Source organism: Oryza glaberrima, chromosome 7 (genome assembly GCF_000147395.1).
Source record: "Oryza glaberrima chromosome 7, OglaRS2, whole genome shotgun sequence".
Classification (NCBI taxonomy): Eukaryota; Viridiplantae; Streptophyta; class Magnoliopsida; order Poales; family Poaceae; genus Oryza; species Oryza glaberrima.
In genome coordinates, this window is record NC_068332.1 from 22,544,005 (window position 1) to 22,559,166 (window position 15,162).

General features: G+C 43.1%; 2 protein-coding genes and 1 pseudogene across 5 annotated transcripts; 2 read left to right on the forward strand and 1 right to left on the reverse strand.

Annotated features, from left to right (window-relative positions):
* The first annotated feature begins 722 nt into the window (after positions 1-722).
* LOC127780968 (U2 spliceosomal RNA) lies at positions 723-850 on the forward strand (annotated as a pseudogene).
* A 3,098-nt stretch (positions 851-3,948) lies between these two features.
* Positions 3,949-10,340, forward strand: LOC127779840 (protein STRICTOSIDINE SYNTHASE-LIKE 4-like). 4 transcript variants are annotated; one of them, XM_052306751.1, is made up of 9 exons: positions 3,949-4,252; positions 4,336-4,551; positions 4,905-4,975; positions 7,920-8,137; positions 8,274-8,489; positions 8,764-8,834; positions 8,921-9,157; positions 9,601-9,733; positions 9,823-10,109. In XM_052306751.1, the coding sequence occupies exons 1-9, from the start codon at positions 4,109-4,111 to the stop codon at positions 9,978-9,980; spliced, it is 1,464 nt and encodes a 487-aa protein (XP_052162711.1). In that variant the 5' UTR covers positions 3,949-4,108; the 3' UTR covers positions 9,981-10,109. The 4 variants fall into 4 exon arrangements, with proteins under 4 accessions (XP_052162711.1, XP_052162714.1, XP_052162713.1 ...); XM_052306753.1 differs by lacking the exons at positions 3,949-4,252; positions 4,336-4,551 and having other exon boundaries at positions 9,823-10,340; XM_052306754.1 differs by lacking the exons at positions 4,336-4,551; positions 4,905-4,975; positions 7,920-8,137 and having other exon boundaries at positions 3,963-4,252; positions 9,823-10,340.
* On the reverse strand, positions 10,240-14,063 carry LOC127779841 (proteasome subunit alpha type-6-like). The gene is made up of 9 exons (XM_052306756.1): positions 13,867-14,063; positions 13,640-13,731; positions 13,470-13,551; positions 12,405-12,501; positions 11,914-11,972; positions 11,722-11,807; positions 11,384-11,479; positions 10,685-10,744; positions 10,240-10,418 (listed from the first exon to the last, which is right to left on the reverse strand). Exons 1-9 carry the CDS (start codon positions 13,982-13,984, stop codon positions 10,347-10,349), a joined length of 762 nt encoding a protein of 253 aa, XP_052162716.1. The 5' UTR covers positions 13,985-14,063; the 3' UTR covers positions 10,240-10,346.
* Positions 14,064-15,162: the final 1,099 nt, after the last annotated feature.

Consider the following 15,162-nt stretch of genomic DNA (forward strand, 5'->3'; position numbering starts at 1 on the left):
TGGAATCGTGTCTTGTGGGTACAGTTGTACACCTCTGGCCAGAGTAAAACTATTCGAATAGTCGTGCCCGCGGTTATGGGCGATCAACCAGATTCACCGTGATTAGTCTCACCCCTAGTTTAGCTTAATGAACTGGTGTAGTTCAGGTGGTTGGTTGGGCCTGTTGCAACGTGGTGTAGCGTTGGACAGTGATTGGTTAATATTGATTAATTTACTACAGCTGTTTTACTGCTTTCAACTACTGCTTTTAAATGCTAGTTTTATGCAAAAGAACCCCTAGCCTCCTTTGGTTATATCCTGCATCATACCTTCTCTTCCGGTATGACTTGTTGAGTACAGTGGGTAGTACTCAGTCTTGCTCTCTGTTCCCCCACACCAGAGCTGAAGATCTTTCTAGTTGGAGCTGTCTTGTTGAAGTTGGTTTTGTCGCTGCCGTCAAGGTTTGCCAGTGGAGTGGAGTCGCCCCGCTGCTGAAGTTAAGCTTCCCGGTTTAGCTCGCTTTTATCTTTCCGCTGCATTTGTAATCTTTTATATTTTTGTATGACGTGGATCTGTATGTCAACAATTGTCGTTTGTGTACCCTGGCTGGTCCTGGGCAGGGATTTAATGCACATTCAGCTTAGAAATTCTGGTTCGTGAATTTCTGGGCGTGACAATGAAGCCCCATCCGAGGTGGACGATTTGGTGACCAGTGATATTACTGGGTCTATGGAGTAATGGAAATCTTTCCATGTCAAAAAAAATATTAAATTTATTTTTCATAGGAAGGGGCTCACAATAGTGGCTTGCCATTAGAGCCCTTGAGCGTCACTTAGGCGTTGCACTACCGCCAAAGCCTGGCGCACCCCAACCAAAACTCAAATTTTAAACTTTGCCAAAATTCATGTGTTTCGGGAGTTTCGTTTTGGTTTGATTTGCTACAAGTAAATTTTTTGTTTGGAAGTTTTGATGGATCTAATTGCCAAAGAGATGATTTTTGAGTTTTAAAAGTTAAGTTTGGGCCTGCAAAACTTAAACTTAAATGGGCCTTTAAGCAACAACGTCGCTACCTCTCAACATCACGCCTGCCGATGAAGCAGCTACGATGTTTGACAAGAGCTTCCACGTACGACGAACTAGCTATCACCCTCCATTTCGACGTGCACAAACGCCATACATATTTTTTGTGTTGCTGCGAACGCTGCACAACCTGCCTAGCTAACCCTACTCACCATAGACGTCCTAGTCTGTTGATTCGTATAAAATCTCACATTCGATCTTAGTCGCCGTCGTAATTAACAGAGGCTCACGTACTTACGGTACTAGTAGGACAGACGACGATCGAAAGGAACGCAATGCTTACATCTGCGCTTAATAGATAGGAAGTGGAAATTCTACCAAACACAACTATAATGCTCGGGCATTATCGGGTTAGAGTTGGTGTGAAAACGAATTGGATAACATCTGATCTGATCCATTCCAAATCCGCTCAAAACGAGAATATGGTACGAGTTTATAGAAATCCGATAGATATGGATGTGGATGCGGATAGTGTGATATGGATTCTGTGTGGATGTGGTATCTTTAAAATTCGGCGGATATAGATTATCTGGTAGGCCGTTTGCTGGATAATTTAAAATTGTCAACCCATGTAACCGCTCTATATGTTAAATACATCAATTAAGATAGACTCCTTAATCTATGGGTCTGTTTGGAGAGTTTCTAGCTGCTGCAGCTTCTCTCAGAATCTCCAGCTCCCCAAAACAGTCCAAATTGTCACCCAGATTATGAGAATATATAGTTGTAGAATCCAGAAAATGAACTAGAACCCAGAAGCTGGAAAACCTAGATTCTTAGAAGCTGGCTACCAACCAACAGATTCTCAGAATCTTAAGCTCCCCCAAACAGGGCCTAAGACTCTCACCGTCTCATCTTACACTTACAAAGGTTAAAGCCTGATAATAAATCAGGATGTTCTTGGCAAGGAAGTTCTGATCATTGCATTGGCATTCCATGGCATTCCATGTCGACTTCTTCCTTTCTTTTATGATTGTCCTTGGCAAGGAAGTTCTGATCATTGCATTGGCATTCCATGTTTGCAGGCAGCTCTTATTGAGCTGGGGAAAGCTACTTTACCCCGAAATGCAAGCACTAGGTAGGCCCTTTCTAGCTTTTGGAAGAAAAAAACGATGATGACATAGTTGTCAGATACGCTTCTATGGATGAAATAGTTGAGGTGGAATGTTTTAAGGTTTGTCTTGACGATAGCGGAAAATGATGAAAGCTTGATTCTTGGGATTGAGAAAAAACTTTTTTTCGTTTGGGATTGCCCTCTTTCAACACTAATACTATTATGACTAAATCAGTCTTAGCTATGTTTTTATATTATGGCCGTTATGTATTCATATTGTTTAGCACTTAAATATATATAGTTATCACGATGGATTGTCCATTGATTACTCTATTGTTGTCCGTTGCTTTGTTAAATGCCTAAGTTGATGTTGTGTTGATTACATATACACAAAACATCTGTCAAATTTACTCCGATTCCGAACCAGGTCCACACCGACTCTACACCATTTTCAACATCCGAAATAATCCACTCCATGTCCGCATCTGCACACCATCCACACCTGCTCTGAATCCGCTTTAAAAATAGAGTAAATTTCATAAAACTATCAGTTTGCTGCAACATTAGCGACATGTTTCAGTTTGCTGCAACATTAGCGTAGGAAATTATCACAAAACTGCAACTTTTACGTTATATGCTGCTACAGTATATAGGTGATATACTGTAGCAGCACATATATACTGTAGCAGTATATAATATAAAAGTTACAGTTTTGTGATAATTTCTCACGCTATTGTTGGAGCAAACTGAAACATGTCGCTAATGTTGCAGCAAACTGATAATTTTGTCACTAAAGTTGCAGTTTTCTAAAATTTACTCTTAAAAATATGTTTTAGGATATGGTATGACCACTATCCATCTGAATCCAATCCGTTTTTACCCCAGAGTTAGACATTATTACTTTAATACTTTTAAACTTTTTTTAACTGATTTGTATTACCTCTCTGTTGTCAAATATATGTCGTCATGTATTATCAAAATCTTTAGATGATTAATGAATGCAAAAAATAATAGGATTTAACACAATAAAAGACTATTAGTAGTAGAATTGTCATGAAAACACTTTTATATATGAATTTTAATACTTTTTTAAACATATAATTAGAAAAAGTAGTGATCAGTTTTGTGCATTGAAAACTGTGTTGTTCAAAACGACAAGTAAAAAGGAACAAAGGTGGTACTAATTACTTCCTCTAGCCATTCTAAAATATAAGGATTGTTTCTAGGTTGTTTAGCAGTAGTTTAATCACTTAAATTGTCAATTTTTGAATTTTGAATTGTTTAGATTACCTTTCCAAGTATCCGACTGGGCTTTGGAATTCATGATGATGGGAACCATATGAGTTATTAGTGTAGTACTCCCTCCGTCTCATAATATAAGGGATTTTAGAGGGATACGATATTTTTCTAATACTACGAATCTGGACAGGCCTATTCAGACTCGTAGTGCTTGAAAAATGTCACATCCCTCTAAAATCTCTTATATTATGGGATGGAGGGAGTAATGTTTATATTGTGTTATGAATTTGAATCATAGAAATTATATTTTGAAACGAATGGAATAGAAAGCTATGTCATTTAACTGGCTAGTCAACAAGTGGATTGGTAACTCTAGTCCACAAGCGTTTTGCCTTTTACAGAATCCATGAGTGACCTGAGGCTTCTAAATGGTCCAAATGGAACGAGGGGAGCATTACAGGTTTAAACCACGGTGTCTATGGATTCCAATTTTTTACGTATTCAGAAAAGTAAATTTCGGTTATTTGTTTGGACCAGAACCTTTTATGTGGTGCAATAATGGGCAGCAGTCAATAATGGGCAAGGCCAAAACAAACGTGGCTTGGGCTAACGATAACAGGTGTGTGCCCACTCGTCACGTGTATGCCATGCCTGACACCTCCAGCTTAATTATCTACAGGGCGAGTCGAGTCGACGCCGATAGCGTGATCGATCGATCGAGCTCGTCGTCGGCTACACATTGGTGGGTCGATCGGCGGCATGGCGCAGCAGCTGGGCCTCTTCGCCGCCGTCGCCGTGTCGCTCGCCGTGCACGTCGCGCTCCACTGCCCCATCCAGCCGCTCGCCCCGCCGCCCGCACGCCCACCCGCCGCCGCTCGCTTCCCTCCCAACAACCTCCTCCAGGTACGGTACGTTGCGTTCTAGCTCGCCGCGCCATGCCGCGCTCATGTCGGCCGTTGGTGGATTCATGGTTTGCGATGTGGCAGAATCTGGAGAAGCTTGGGGAAGGGATGCTGAGCGCGCCGGAGGACGTGTACGTGGACGACGCCGGCGGCGAGGTGTTCACGGCGACGAGGGACGGGTGGGTGCGGAGGATGCAGGCGAACGGGTCGTGGGAGCGGTGGGGGCTCGTCGGCGGCACGGGGCTCCTCGGCGTCGCCCCGTCCGCCGACGGCGCCATGCTCGTCTGCGACGCCGACAAGGTAAATCAAAACAAGAAACATTTCTACGGTGATACGCTTCACTGCTTCAGATGAAGATAACTGAACGAGAGACAGTGCAAAAGTTGTTTACTGTTGGTGTAAAATACTCCCTCGTTCCCTAAATGAGAAAGTATTTTTAAATATGTTTGACCATTCATCTTATTCAAAAACTTTTATGAAATATATAAAACTATATGTATACATAAAAGTATATATTTAACAATAAATTAAATGATAGAAAAAGAATTAATAATTACTTAATTTTTTTAATAAGATAAACGGTTAAATATGTTTACAAAATGTCAACGGTGTCAACATTTAGGGATGGAGGGATTACTAATTAAAATCTGCAGGGATTGTTGAAAGTGGATGAGAATGGACGCGTGACGCTTCTTGCTTCGACTGTCGAAGGCTCCACGATCAGGTTATCTTCCTGCAAATTACTTGTTTCACTGCAAACTACTATGCAATTTGCACAGTGCAAATCTGTAACTGCGACTGCGAATTCTCTACTGTTCTTCTCCGTTCGTCGTCTACCTATTTATACTACGGTAAAATAATTTAGACTATCCCTGTTAGTTGAAGGATCAAACTAACTGGTGCGCCCTAAACCCGATTAATAGGACATGCACTAGAGCTAAGCAGATCTCTTAGGTCTTCGTTTGTCCGATGAATTTCGCGTTAACACCTGGGCACCCCCTCTCAATAAGTAGCTCCCCTCCTAGCAATTTGACATGAGAAAATGTGTTATTAATATATTTGTCATGGAAACACTTTCATAGTCATATGTTAGAATTGTTTATAAACATATATTTAGAAAAAAAAAGTACTGATAAAATATGTGCATTGGACACTTAGTCATCCAAAATGACAATTAAAAAATAGAGGTACAGTGGTTAAAAGGGGAATAGATTTTAAACTCTCAATGAAATGTCCTTTATCATTTGCACGTCATTTAGATAGTTACGAAAAAAAGACAAGATTGATTAATATATAATATACTACTCCAAAACATGCAAGTTAAAATCCGACTTTTAAAACTTACAAAAAAAAGAATAAATTAAACTATAACTAGGTAACATATATTCACAGTTAAATATTTGTTTTACCTGTAGAAATTAAATTTGACAATTGTGAAGTGACCTATCACATATAAATCTATCTTATTGAATTGTCTTAAAAATATTCATAACCATCTAAATGAAATGCAAACAACGAGAGGTGTTTCCGGTTAGAAAATTGGGTCAGTTGACTCGCTAGTCGACAAGCAGATAAGTAACTCTAGTCCACAAGTGTTTTTCTTTTTAGAAAACGAATGAAGTATTATTACGGGTTTAAATCTATACCACAAAGTAAATCTTGGTTATTTGTTTGGACCAGAACGTTTCTTTTTGGCAGCGTACGAAGTGCAATGCCTTTCTTTTCTTTATCTTCAAACTGCAATCGACAGTGGTTAATATGGCCAAAGGCCAAACAAACGTGGCTGGGCTAACAATAGCAGGTGTGTCACTCGTAGAAAAATATTATTTTCTACATCTAAATATATTATGACATCTAATAAGTTTATGCCTGCCACTTAAATCTCTACTACTTAAAAAAAATGAAAAAAATGAGAGGTGCTTCCTTCGTCCGTAAAAAAAAACGAACAAAAAAACCAAATCTGTCCGATATAAAAAAACAGGCGAAAAAAGGAAAAAACCAAACCTGTCCGATAAAAAAGGGAAAAAAACGGAACACCGGGTGGAAAAACCAGATCTGTCCGATCCAGAAAAAACCGGACAAAAAAAAAGAAAAAAAATAAACCTGTCCTATCAAAAAAGGGGCAAAAAAAAAATGAAAAAAATCGAATCTGTCCGATAAAGAAATACGAATCTGACTCCATTGACGTGGTAAAAAAAGGACGAAAAAAATAAAAAAAAGAATATGTCCGATTCTCTATCTCTATCTCTACTACTTAAAAAATATGAGATGTTTCCGTCGTTCGTGAAAAAAATCGGGCGAAAAAAAACTGAACGAAAAAAAGGCGAAAAAAACTAATCCTATTCCGTGTAAAAAAAGGCGAAAAAAACCAATCTGTCCGATTAATAAATAAGGAACTGGGCAAAAAGCCAAGCGAAAAAAATCGGGTGAAAAAAAACCGGGCAAAAAACAACGACAATTCCGTGTAAAGAAAGGCGAAAATAAATAAAAAGCCAATATGTCCGATTCGAAAAAAAAGTCGGAAAAAAACCAGGAGAAAAAAATTTGGTGAAAAAACCGGGAAAAAACAAATCTGATTCCGTGGACGCGGTAAAAAAGGGAAAAAAGAAAAATTTTAAAAAGGAATTCTGTCCGATTCAAAAAAAAAAGAATTATACATAACGCGGTAAAAAAAAATCGAATCCTATTATATGTGACATGGTACTATATTTCTTTATCTTCTCTATCTCTATCTCTACTAAACTTTTCTATCCTCCGTAATAACGAAAAAAGGGCGAAAGAAAACATTAAAACAAAAAAAAAGTCTGATTCAATTTACTTCTATCGTTTGTGAAAATCTTATCTAATCTTAAAGGACCAGGCCGCTCGGCGCTCATTGCCGTTTGCGCGCCTGCCTAACCGGACCTCCGACGCCGTGGCACGACTTTGCGCCACCCTCGGGTGCGCCCCCCAGCCAGCTAAGCAGGAGCCGCTCGGCGGTCATCACCGCACGAGCGCACTAGCTCACCGGACTACCATCGCTGCCTTCACCGTTGTTCCGCTCGCTCGTCACCGGAGAGAAATAGGATCGGGAGAGAGGAATTTGGGAGCTAGGGTTTTGCCCCTCTCTCCCGGTCGGCGCTTCATCCGGCACGGGAATGATCGGAGCCATCCATTAGATCGGACGGTTCAGATTTGCCCAGCGTCGGACCGCCGCCGCCGATTACGCTGCGCCCAATGGGCCGTGGAAGTGCATCGGAACGTCCCCGCATATGTGGCCCGCGCTCAACTGCTCGGCTTGCGGGCCGTCGAATTGACTCAGCTCGACGAAGATGGGCCAGCCCAAGTTTAGACTTGGATGAGAAGACCTAGGCCAAAAGAAAATTTTATCAAATAATGTGGCTCAGATGTTTTAAATTAAAGTCCGTCGGATAAACTCGTAAGCAGGCTCAAAAATAAATCTAAAACTAAATCCTAAATCCTATGCTAATTCATCAAATTAGACTCGGTTCTATCTATTTGTTAATATATCAAATTAGACATGTTTTTTTACCGATTCGAGGTTTTTAAGGTGTCACACTATCAAACGGTGTTTTCCCCGTTGTAACGCACGGGCACTATTGCTAGTAGTTATATAAAAATTTCATATCACGCCACTCCTGATAGCCTCCAGCTTATCTCGCTGATAGAGTGATCGATCGATTGGTCGAGCTCGTCGTCGATTGTTGGGTCGCCAATGGCGCGGCGGGGCCTCCTCGACGCCGCTGGCGCCGCCGCGCTGGCCGTCGCAGTGTCGCTCGCCGTGCACGTCGCTCTCCACTGCCCCGTCCAGCCGGTCGGCCCGCCGCCCGCGCGTCCCGCCGCCGGCGCCGCCGCCTCTCGCTTCCCTCCCAACAACCTCCTCCAGGTACGTTACGCGCGAGTCGTCGGTGGATTATTCTAGCTCGCCGCGCGCCATGGCTGCCGCTCATGCCGGCGTCGTAGGTGTGGTTGCATACTTGGATGGATAATGGATTCGTGGTGTGTGCTTTGCCATATGGCAGAATCTGGAGAAGCTTGGGGAAGGGATGCTGCGCGCGCCGGAGGACGTGTACGTGGACAACGCCGGCGGCGAGGTGTTCACGGCGACGAGGGACGGGTGGGTGCGGAGGATGCGGGCGAACGGGTCGTGGGAGCGGTGGGGGCTCGTCGGCGGCACGGGCCTCCTCGGCGTCGCACCGTCCGCCGACGGCGCCATGCTTGTCTGCGACGCCGACAAGGTATTTGCAAACTTAAAGTTGGTTGACTAGGTTCTAAGATATTTTCAGTATAGTTCATTTTTTCAGCGTTAGGTTTTATGTCGTTAAGAACACATATAAAAGTTTTATACCTACAAACTAATTTTTATTTTCTTAAGTCGTTAACTAATGAGTACCCAAGAGAAAAGGAGCAAAAACAAGAAACATTTCTACGATGATACGCTTCACTGCTTCAGATTAAGAGAATTGAATGAGACAGGGCAAAAGTTGTTTACTGTTGGTGTAAAATCTGCAGGGATTGTTGAAAGTAGAGGAGAATGGACGTGTGACGCTTCTTGCTTCGACTGTCCAAGGCTCCACGATCAGGTTATCTTCCTGCAAACTCTGCACTTTGCACCGTGCAAATCTGTAACGGCAACTGCAAATCCTGTGCCTCCGTTCGTCGTGTTCAGGTTTGCGGACGCGGCGATCGAGGCCTCCGATGGCACGGTGTACTTCAGCGACGCCAGCACCAGGTTCAGCTTCGACAACTGGTTCCTCGACTTCTTCGAGTACCGCTTCACCGGCCGCCTGCTCAAGTACGACCCCCGCACCGGCGAGGCCTCCGTCGTGCTCGACGGCCTCGGCTTCGCCAACGGCGTCGCCCTGCCGCCCGACGAGGCCTTCGTCGTGGTCTGCGAGACGATGAGGTAGTAACAAGCTCAACTTCTCATCTGTGAAATGACATGTAGTCTACTGATTGCAGTGACCTGAGTAACCTGAGTAACATTTTAAGGTTATGAGTGCAAATCTCCTTAGGAGCGAGTTTCAGATTGGATTGTTTATGGGGCTAAGTTCCTAATTTAAATGGCTGCATATATCTGATTGGATGTAGAATCTGGGTAGAAAATACCCTTCTCTAAAATAATAATAAAAAACGAGTAATTTTACGGTTCATAAAGATGTACCATGAGGTAAAAAAATTAGTATAAAATTTGGTACCTCATAGTACCTAGATACAAAGAGATATCAAATTAAAATAGAAAAAAATAGTACCTCATGTATCTCCTTAAGAACGGTAAAATTGCTCATAAAAAAAAGAGTATGTTCACTCTATCGTCAAGTGACCATGAAGTGATATTGTCAAGTGCAGGTTCAGATGCTTGAGAGTGTGGCTGAAAGGGGAGAAGGCTGGGGAGGCAGAGATCTTCGTGGACAACCTGCCGGGGAATCCAGACAACATTCGGCTGGGTTCAGATGGTCACTTCTGGATTGCCCTTCTCCAGGTCTCTGCTCTCTAACCTTTCTGCTGCCATAAGCATCTACACAACATTTTCAGTGCTCAAACTTACAATTTTCTGTGCTCAAACTGCAGGTGAGGTCTCCATGGCTGGACCTGATCTCTCGCTGGAGCTTGACGAGGAGGGTCATCGCGTCGTTCCCGGCGCTCGTCGAGAGGACCAAGGCGACGCTCAAGGGAGCAGTGGTGGCTCAGGTGTCGTTGAACGGCGAGATCGTGAGGGTTCTTGGTGACTATGAAGGGAAGGTGATCAACTGGGTCACTTCGGTGACAGAGTTCAACGGAGATCTCTTCCTCGGCAGCCTTGCGACCAACTTCATAGGGAAATTATCCCTGGCTAAGGTTACACGGGAACAGGAGGATGCAGTTCCTTCGTAGACAGTTACAGTTTGAAGTGTTCATGTGTGATCATCAGTTGGTATCGTAAATCCGGGGGCAACTCATAATTGACACTTGACACAGCTTGAGCGCAGTCATACATATAGCTATAGCGTACAGTAATCAGTTAGCGGTAATGGTTTTGCATAACTTCCATGCTGTAAAAGATTTGAAAGACTGGTGACCGTCCTATATCGAGCACTTTGTTTTGCTCTCGTCCTTCACCTCCGCGTGCGCTTGAATTTCACTGGGTGCAGAGTTACAGTTGGATCCCCTTTCTTGATAAATCCAAGCTGACAAGAAAGTTTGACTTGCGTCGTTCAGTATAATGGCAGTGCAAATATTTCTTAACGTTTTATTTAGAGAAGTTTTACATTCTTTAAGAATTACAAAATTTTTAGTACATTTTTTTGTACCTTACACTGGGATGTACTAAATTTTACACTAGAAAATATGGTAACTTTCGGTATCTCCTCAAGAACCGTAAAATCACTCTTTTATTTAACAATAGTGAGTGCAAACAGAACATATCTACAATAGGGCTAAGAATGAGCACTACCTCAAATTCTCGGGCATAGAAATCCCCCTCCAGGACATGTTTCAACGCAGATTTTGCCAACTGGAAACAAAATCAGTAAAAATTAATCACAAAGGGGATCAAAATATTGGATCACCGTATTGCCAACTGGAAACAAAATCAGTAAAAATTAATCACAAAGGGGATCAAAATATTGGATCACCGTATTGGATAGGGCTTGTGACTACAAAAGTGCTAATGTACAAATAAATACGCAACAGCATGAGGGAAAAAAGAACTTGCAGGCATGCATTATTGACAGTAGTCTGTCGAAGATGCTGCACAGATAGACATCCCAAAACGCACTCTGTTGTTAAAGAAACAGCTAAAACTTCATGTGGTAAGCATCCAAAGAGAACTAACAGAGTGGTGCCCTTAATAATGATGTTCTCAAATTCAGCTTCAGAGAAAAGGGAACTTTTGTTGTGTTAAATACTAGTTACTAGTATTTAAGCATGTATGAGATTTGGATATCTTGTACTGTCTGCAATGTGTGGCTTGGTGTTGAACCATCACATTTCATATGAACATGTTACTGTAACTAAAAAATTCAATAACATTTTTTCCATTACAGATCAATGCTTACCTAGTTTACTCACTAATCTGAATGCCATTTTATACATTTCTAGTCAGCATTGGATAAGTTCAATTTCATGGTTTGCTAAGAATAGTAACACACACCCCTTTTGTTGTGCCAGATGATAGAGAAGGTTTGCTCTTCATTCTTTCCTCAAGAAAGTTCATAACTTCCTTCTCTTTCGGACCAGCACTTGCGGCCTGCAATGACATAGGAGATTCATGTTTCTCAGATACAGAAAATGCTTGAGCTTATGGGGTGGTTTCTCCATCTAGATTGTTCAGTGGCTCTGTGACCTAATCAGTTTCTAGTTGCACATGATAACTGAAAAAAAATACAGCATGCTATTTGCATTTGTTGTAGTCATTCACAAAAAAACACGACTAACTTGTGTTATGATGAAAAGAGCTATTTAATGAACTGCAAAAAATTCCTAGAATACCTTGTGTGCAAAGAATTGTCCAGCTGGATCACATGTGAAGAGCTCGGGGGTTCCTTTCTCTTCATCAATTCCAAAGATCATAGAAACTGCAGAGGAAAATGTGTAGGATCAAAGTAATCATTGTAATCCTTTGATGGTAGACGATGATGGCAGGTTTCACCACTCACAAAACACAAATTGGATAGCACTAACCAACTCCATAAGGTCTTATCTGAGCATGCTGGGTGCGGATCTGTGCTCTGTCTGCAATCCTACAAACAAGCAATGATACACCACTAGTAAAATGCAGAACAGTTCAGTGAAATTAGTAAACAATGTTAGGCTATTGAAGATTGAACAGAGTAATGTATCCACGTAGCTTAACAAGACAAGGGTAGGTTTGATAGTAAAGCACGAGCATATGCTTATCAGAATTCAGAAAAGTTCCCAGCCCGTTGATCTCATATGAATTCTCACCATATTTTCTCATATATCCAATACTAAGTCTTAATGTGAGTGGGCGAAATTGATCCTTTGACATTCTAATGGGAGTGGCAAATGATCAATCCCTACAAGCAGAGAGCGGCCTAGAGATAATTATATAACCATTATATAAAATAGCGTGATGATCAAATCATTTTAGATGTTTGTAAGACATAGGTATTGTACAATGAGCCATCTATTTCATTTAGACCAAAGCTTACCATTGAGCTAACATACAAGGAGACATTTTATATCCCCACTTGAAGCGAAACTCGGCAGCTGCGTTCCTTGCCTCCTGAGCTATTGCCCTTCCATCACCTGGAATAAAGATATAGCCCGTCAAAACTCAAAAGATCAGAACAAGCAGACAAGTAAAATGATACTGCGATGGTATGTCCTGCCATTGGCCTCTAGAGTGTTTCTTATGATGATGTGAGCCATTCTAGCTGTTCCATAAAATTCTAAACAGAACTATATTAAGATATTTAGAGCTCAGTGACAAATCACATGCTATGGAATTGAGAAGTCCCTAACTCCCTCTAAACTGAAGGAACTGTCCACCAACAGAATGATATAACAAGTTATCAGGCATTAGTAACAAAACAGTACATTATATCATACAAGAAAGTAGTCAAATAGAACTATTGATTACTTAGCAAGCAAAAGTTGCCTAGTTACATTACTGTCTCACATAGGTTAAATCAAACAAGACAATAGCTCAGTACAGTAGTTACAGTACTGGCTCACATTGTCACATTAGCCATTTACAACCTCAGAAACACAAAATAGATGAGAGTATGGTAGTAAAGGGGCGATCGACTGCCAAATAAGTCAGTATATTGTGCAACCAAGGCCAAGATTCCATTCTATCTAGTGCATACTACTAGGATGTAGGATCCAATCACACCACAGTGGTTCACTCATTCACTGAACATTTCATCTAATCAGCATGTATGACGTATCCTGGAAGTGCATACTACTCCTATACTAAAACTGATTCAATATAGGGAGTCAGCAAAATTAGCATCCAGTCGAACAAGCGCATCATCAGCATGTAAAACATCCTTATCACATCGCAATGCTCTCATGAACACCAAGAGTTGCAGAGATTAATTATTGGAACCGGTTTCGCTGAGACGTTCTACGGCAGGATAAAGTCGATGATCCTCCAATTCGCAATTCGTAACTCGTAAATGATATTGTGCCAGCGGGATCCAAACGCGCGCACCGCATGTTCCACGCAGCACTTAGAACTGAGAATCTGAGAGAGCAAAGTTGTGGCTCACCTGGCATCCCGGTGGCGAGCAGCCCAATCCGGTCGGTGATCGCGAACAGGTTCGTGATGGTCGTCGGGTCGTGCAACTTGTCCTGATCAGGGGAACGAAGCAAATCAAACGGCCGCAGAATGAATCACAAATGAGGGGACAAGGGGATTCCGCTCTCGCGACGTGCTCACCTCCTTCCGATGGGTGAGGACGTAGACGGAGTCGTCGCCGCGCACGCCGACGGAGGTGATCCCGGCCAGCTTCACGGCGTTGAACGCGTAGTCTGCGAGAGCACACAGCACGGCCGCACGGGGAGGCGGGCGGCGGAATTGAAGCAGCAGATCGTTAGCCAAAGCGCAGACACCAGCAGCGAATTTGGTCGGCGTGGAGGGGGCATGTCGCGGCGGCGGGCACTCACCGAGTTGGCAGAGGCGGCCCTCCGGGGAGAAGAGGGTGATGAAGCGCTCGTAGTCGGCGGGGCCGGCGGCGCGGCTGCCGCCTCCGATGACCACCGCCGCGGCCTCGGCTTCCGGCATCTCGCTAGCAAATTCACCCTCTCTCTCTCTCTCTCCGCCGCGTGAGGCGTGGGAATGGTGGCGTGGTGGTGTGTCTTGGTCTCGGGGAGGAGGAAACGGCCCGCGGCTTCTTCCGCTGCAAGGAAGAGCAAAGGAGCCCATCTCGCCTCTCTTTCTTGCGGCCCAAAAGAGGCCCGCGTGGCGGCTTGAGCAACGCACCACAGAGGCAGGGGTGGGCCCAGAATCCGCAGGTATTCCGGCCCAAATCGACGCGATGACGACCTCGTGTGTCGTGAGCCCGTGTCCGTTGCTGCTGGTGCTGGTGCTGGTCCGGTGGTCCCCACATCGCCTCATGCATGGTTGAGACTTGAGAGTTGAGACGAGGGGAGTCGCTTTTCCGGTGGCCGGTGCATGATCCAAACCGTCGAGAACGACCTGGACTAGTCTAAGAACCACGTGGATCGGATGCGTTGACAGGTGGATGGGATGGATTCGATCGCTATCGAGTTTTTCGTCACGACTTGGCTCATTGCTGATTGGGAGTTGTGAACACGTGGCAACCAAAGTGTTGTTGAGATTTTAGATAAAATAAACCTCTACCTTAACAATATTATCCAAATTTTGACAGAAATGTTTATATGTAGACCAAAATTTGGCAAAACTAAACTAAATGTGTACATAACTAGATAACTTTATTAAAAAATTGTATAGTTTAAAATGACATCAATATGAACAGCCCCATGGTTGTCTCGTCACGCGTTTATCCCCCATCGTGTCACAACATAAACCGGAGAGCGTAAGAGCATGTCTAATAGGCCAACCAAGATCGGTGATAGCGTGATCACGTCAGCCTCACTGATATGCTGGAGGAGGGAATGGTAGAGCGAGAACACGAGTCGACGAAAGAATTATCACCGGCTGCAGCATGCAGTACAATAAAGAAAAAGAAATAAGCCTGATGGAGATTGGTTCATGCTTAAAAATATATTATCTGTTACTACAAATGATATGATAGTAATAAAGACCATTGCTATATGAGCAGCCTATACTAACAGGCTATAGATGATGTGGTTGTCTTATAGTCAGCAAGTTGACGATATTATTAAATCTGCTTTAACAAGCGAGAACGGTCCCCAGCCTCGCGGCCGCCGGCTGCAAGGACGGCGGCGGCGGGGCTCTCTCTCCCGCATTCACGGTCA

Excerpts from the sequence above, each read along its gene's own strand:
- LOC127779841 (XM_052306756.1), bottom strand. The coding sequence starts at position 13,984 with ATGCCGGAAGCCGAGGCCGCGGCGGTGGTCATCGGAGGCGGCAGCCGC. Across the intron at positions 13,732-13,866 it reads GGGCCGCCTCTGCCAACTCG|ACTACGCGTTCAACGCCGTG; the intron begins GTGAGTGCCCGC and ends GTGCTCTCGCAG. Across the intron at positions 11,973-12,404 it reads CCTTGTATGTTAGCTCAATG|GATTGCAGACAGAGCACAGA; the intron begins GTAAGCTTTGGT and ends GCTTGTTTGTAG.
- LOC127779840 (XM_052306751.1), top strand. The coding sequence starts at position 4,109 with ATGGCGCAGCAGCTGGGCCTCTTCGCCGCCGTCGCCGTGTCGCTCGCC. Across the intron at positions 8,835-8,920 it reads GTCCAAGGCTCCACGATCAG|GTTTGCGGACGCGGCGATCG; the intron begins GTTATCTTCCTG and ends CGTCGTGTTCAG. Across the intron at positions 9,158-9,600 it reads GTGGTCTGCGAGACGATGAG|GTTCAGATGCTTGAGAGTGT; the intron begins GTAGTAACAAGC and ends TGTCAAGTGCAG.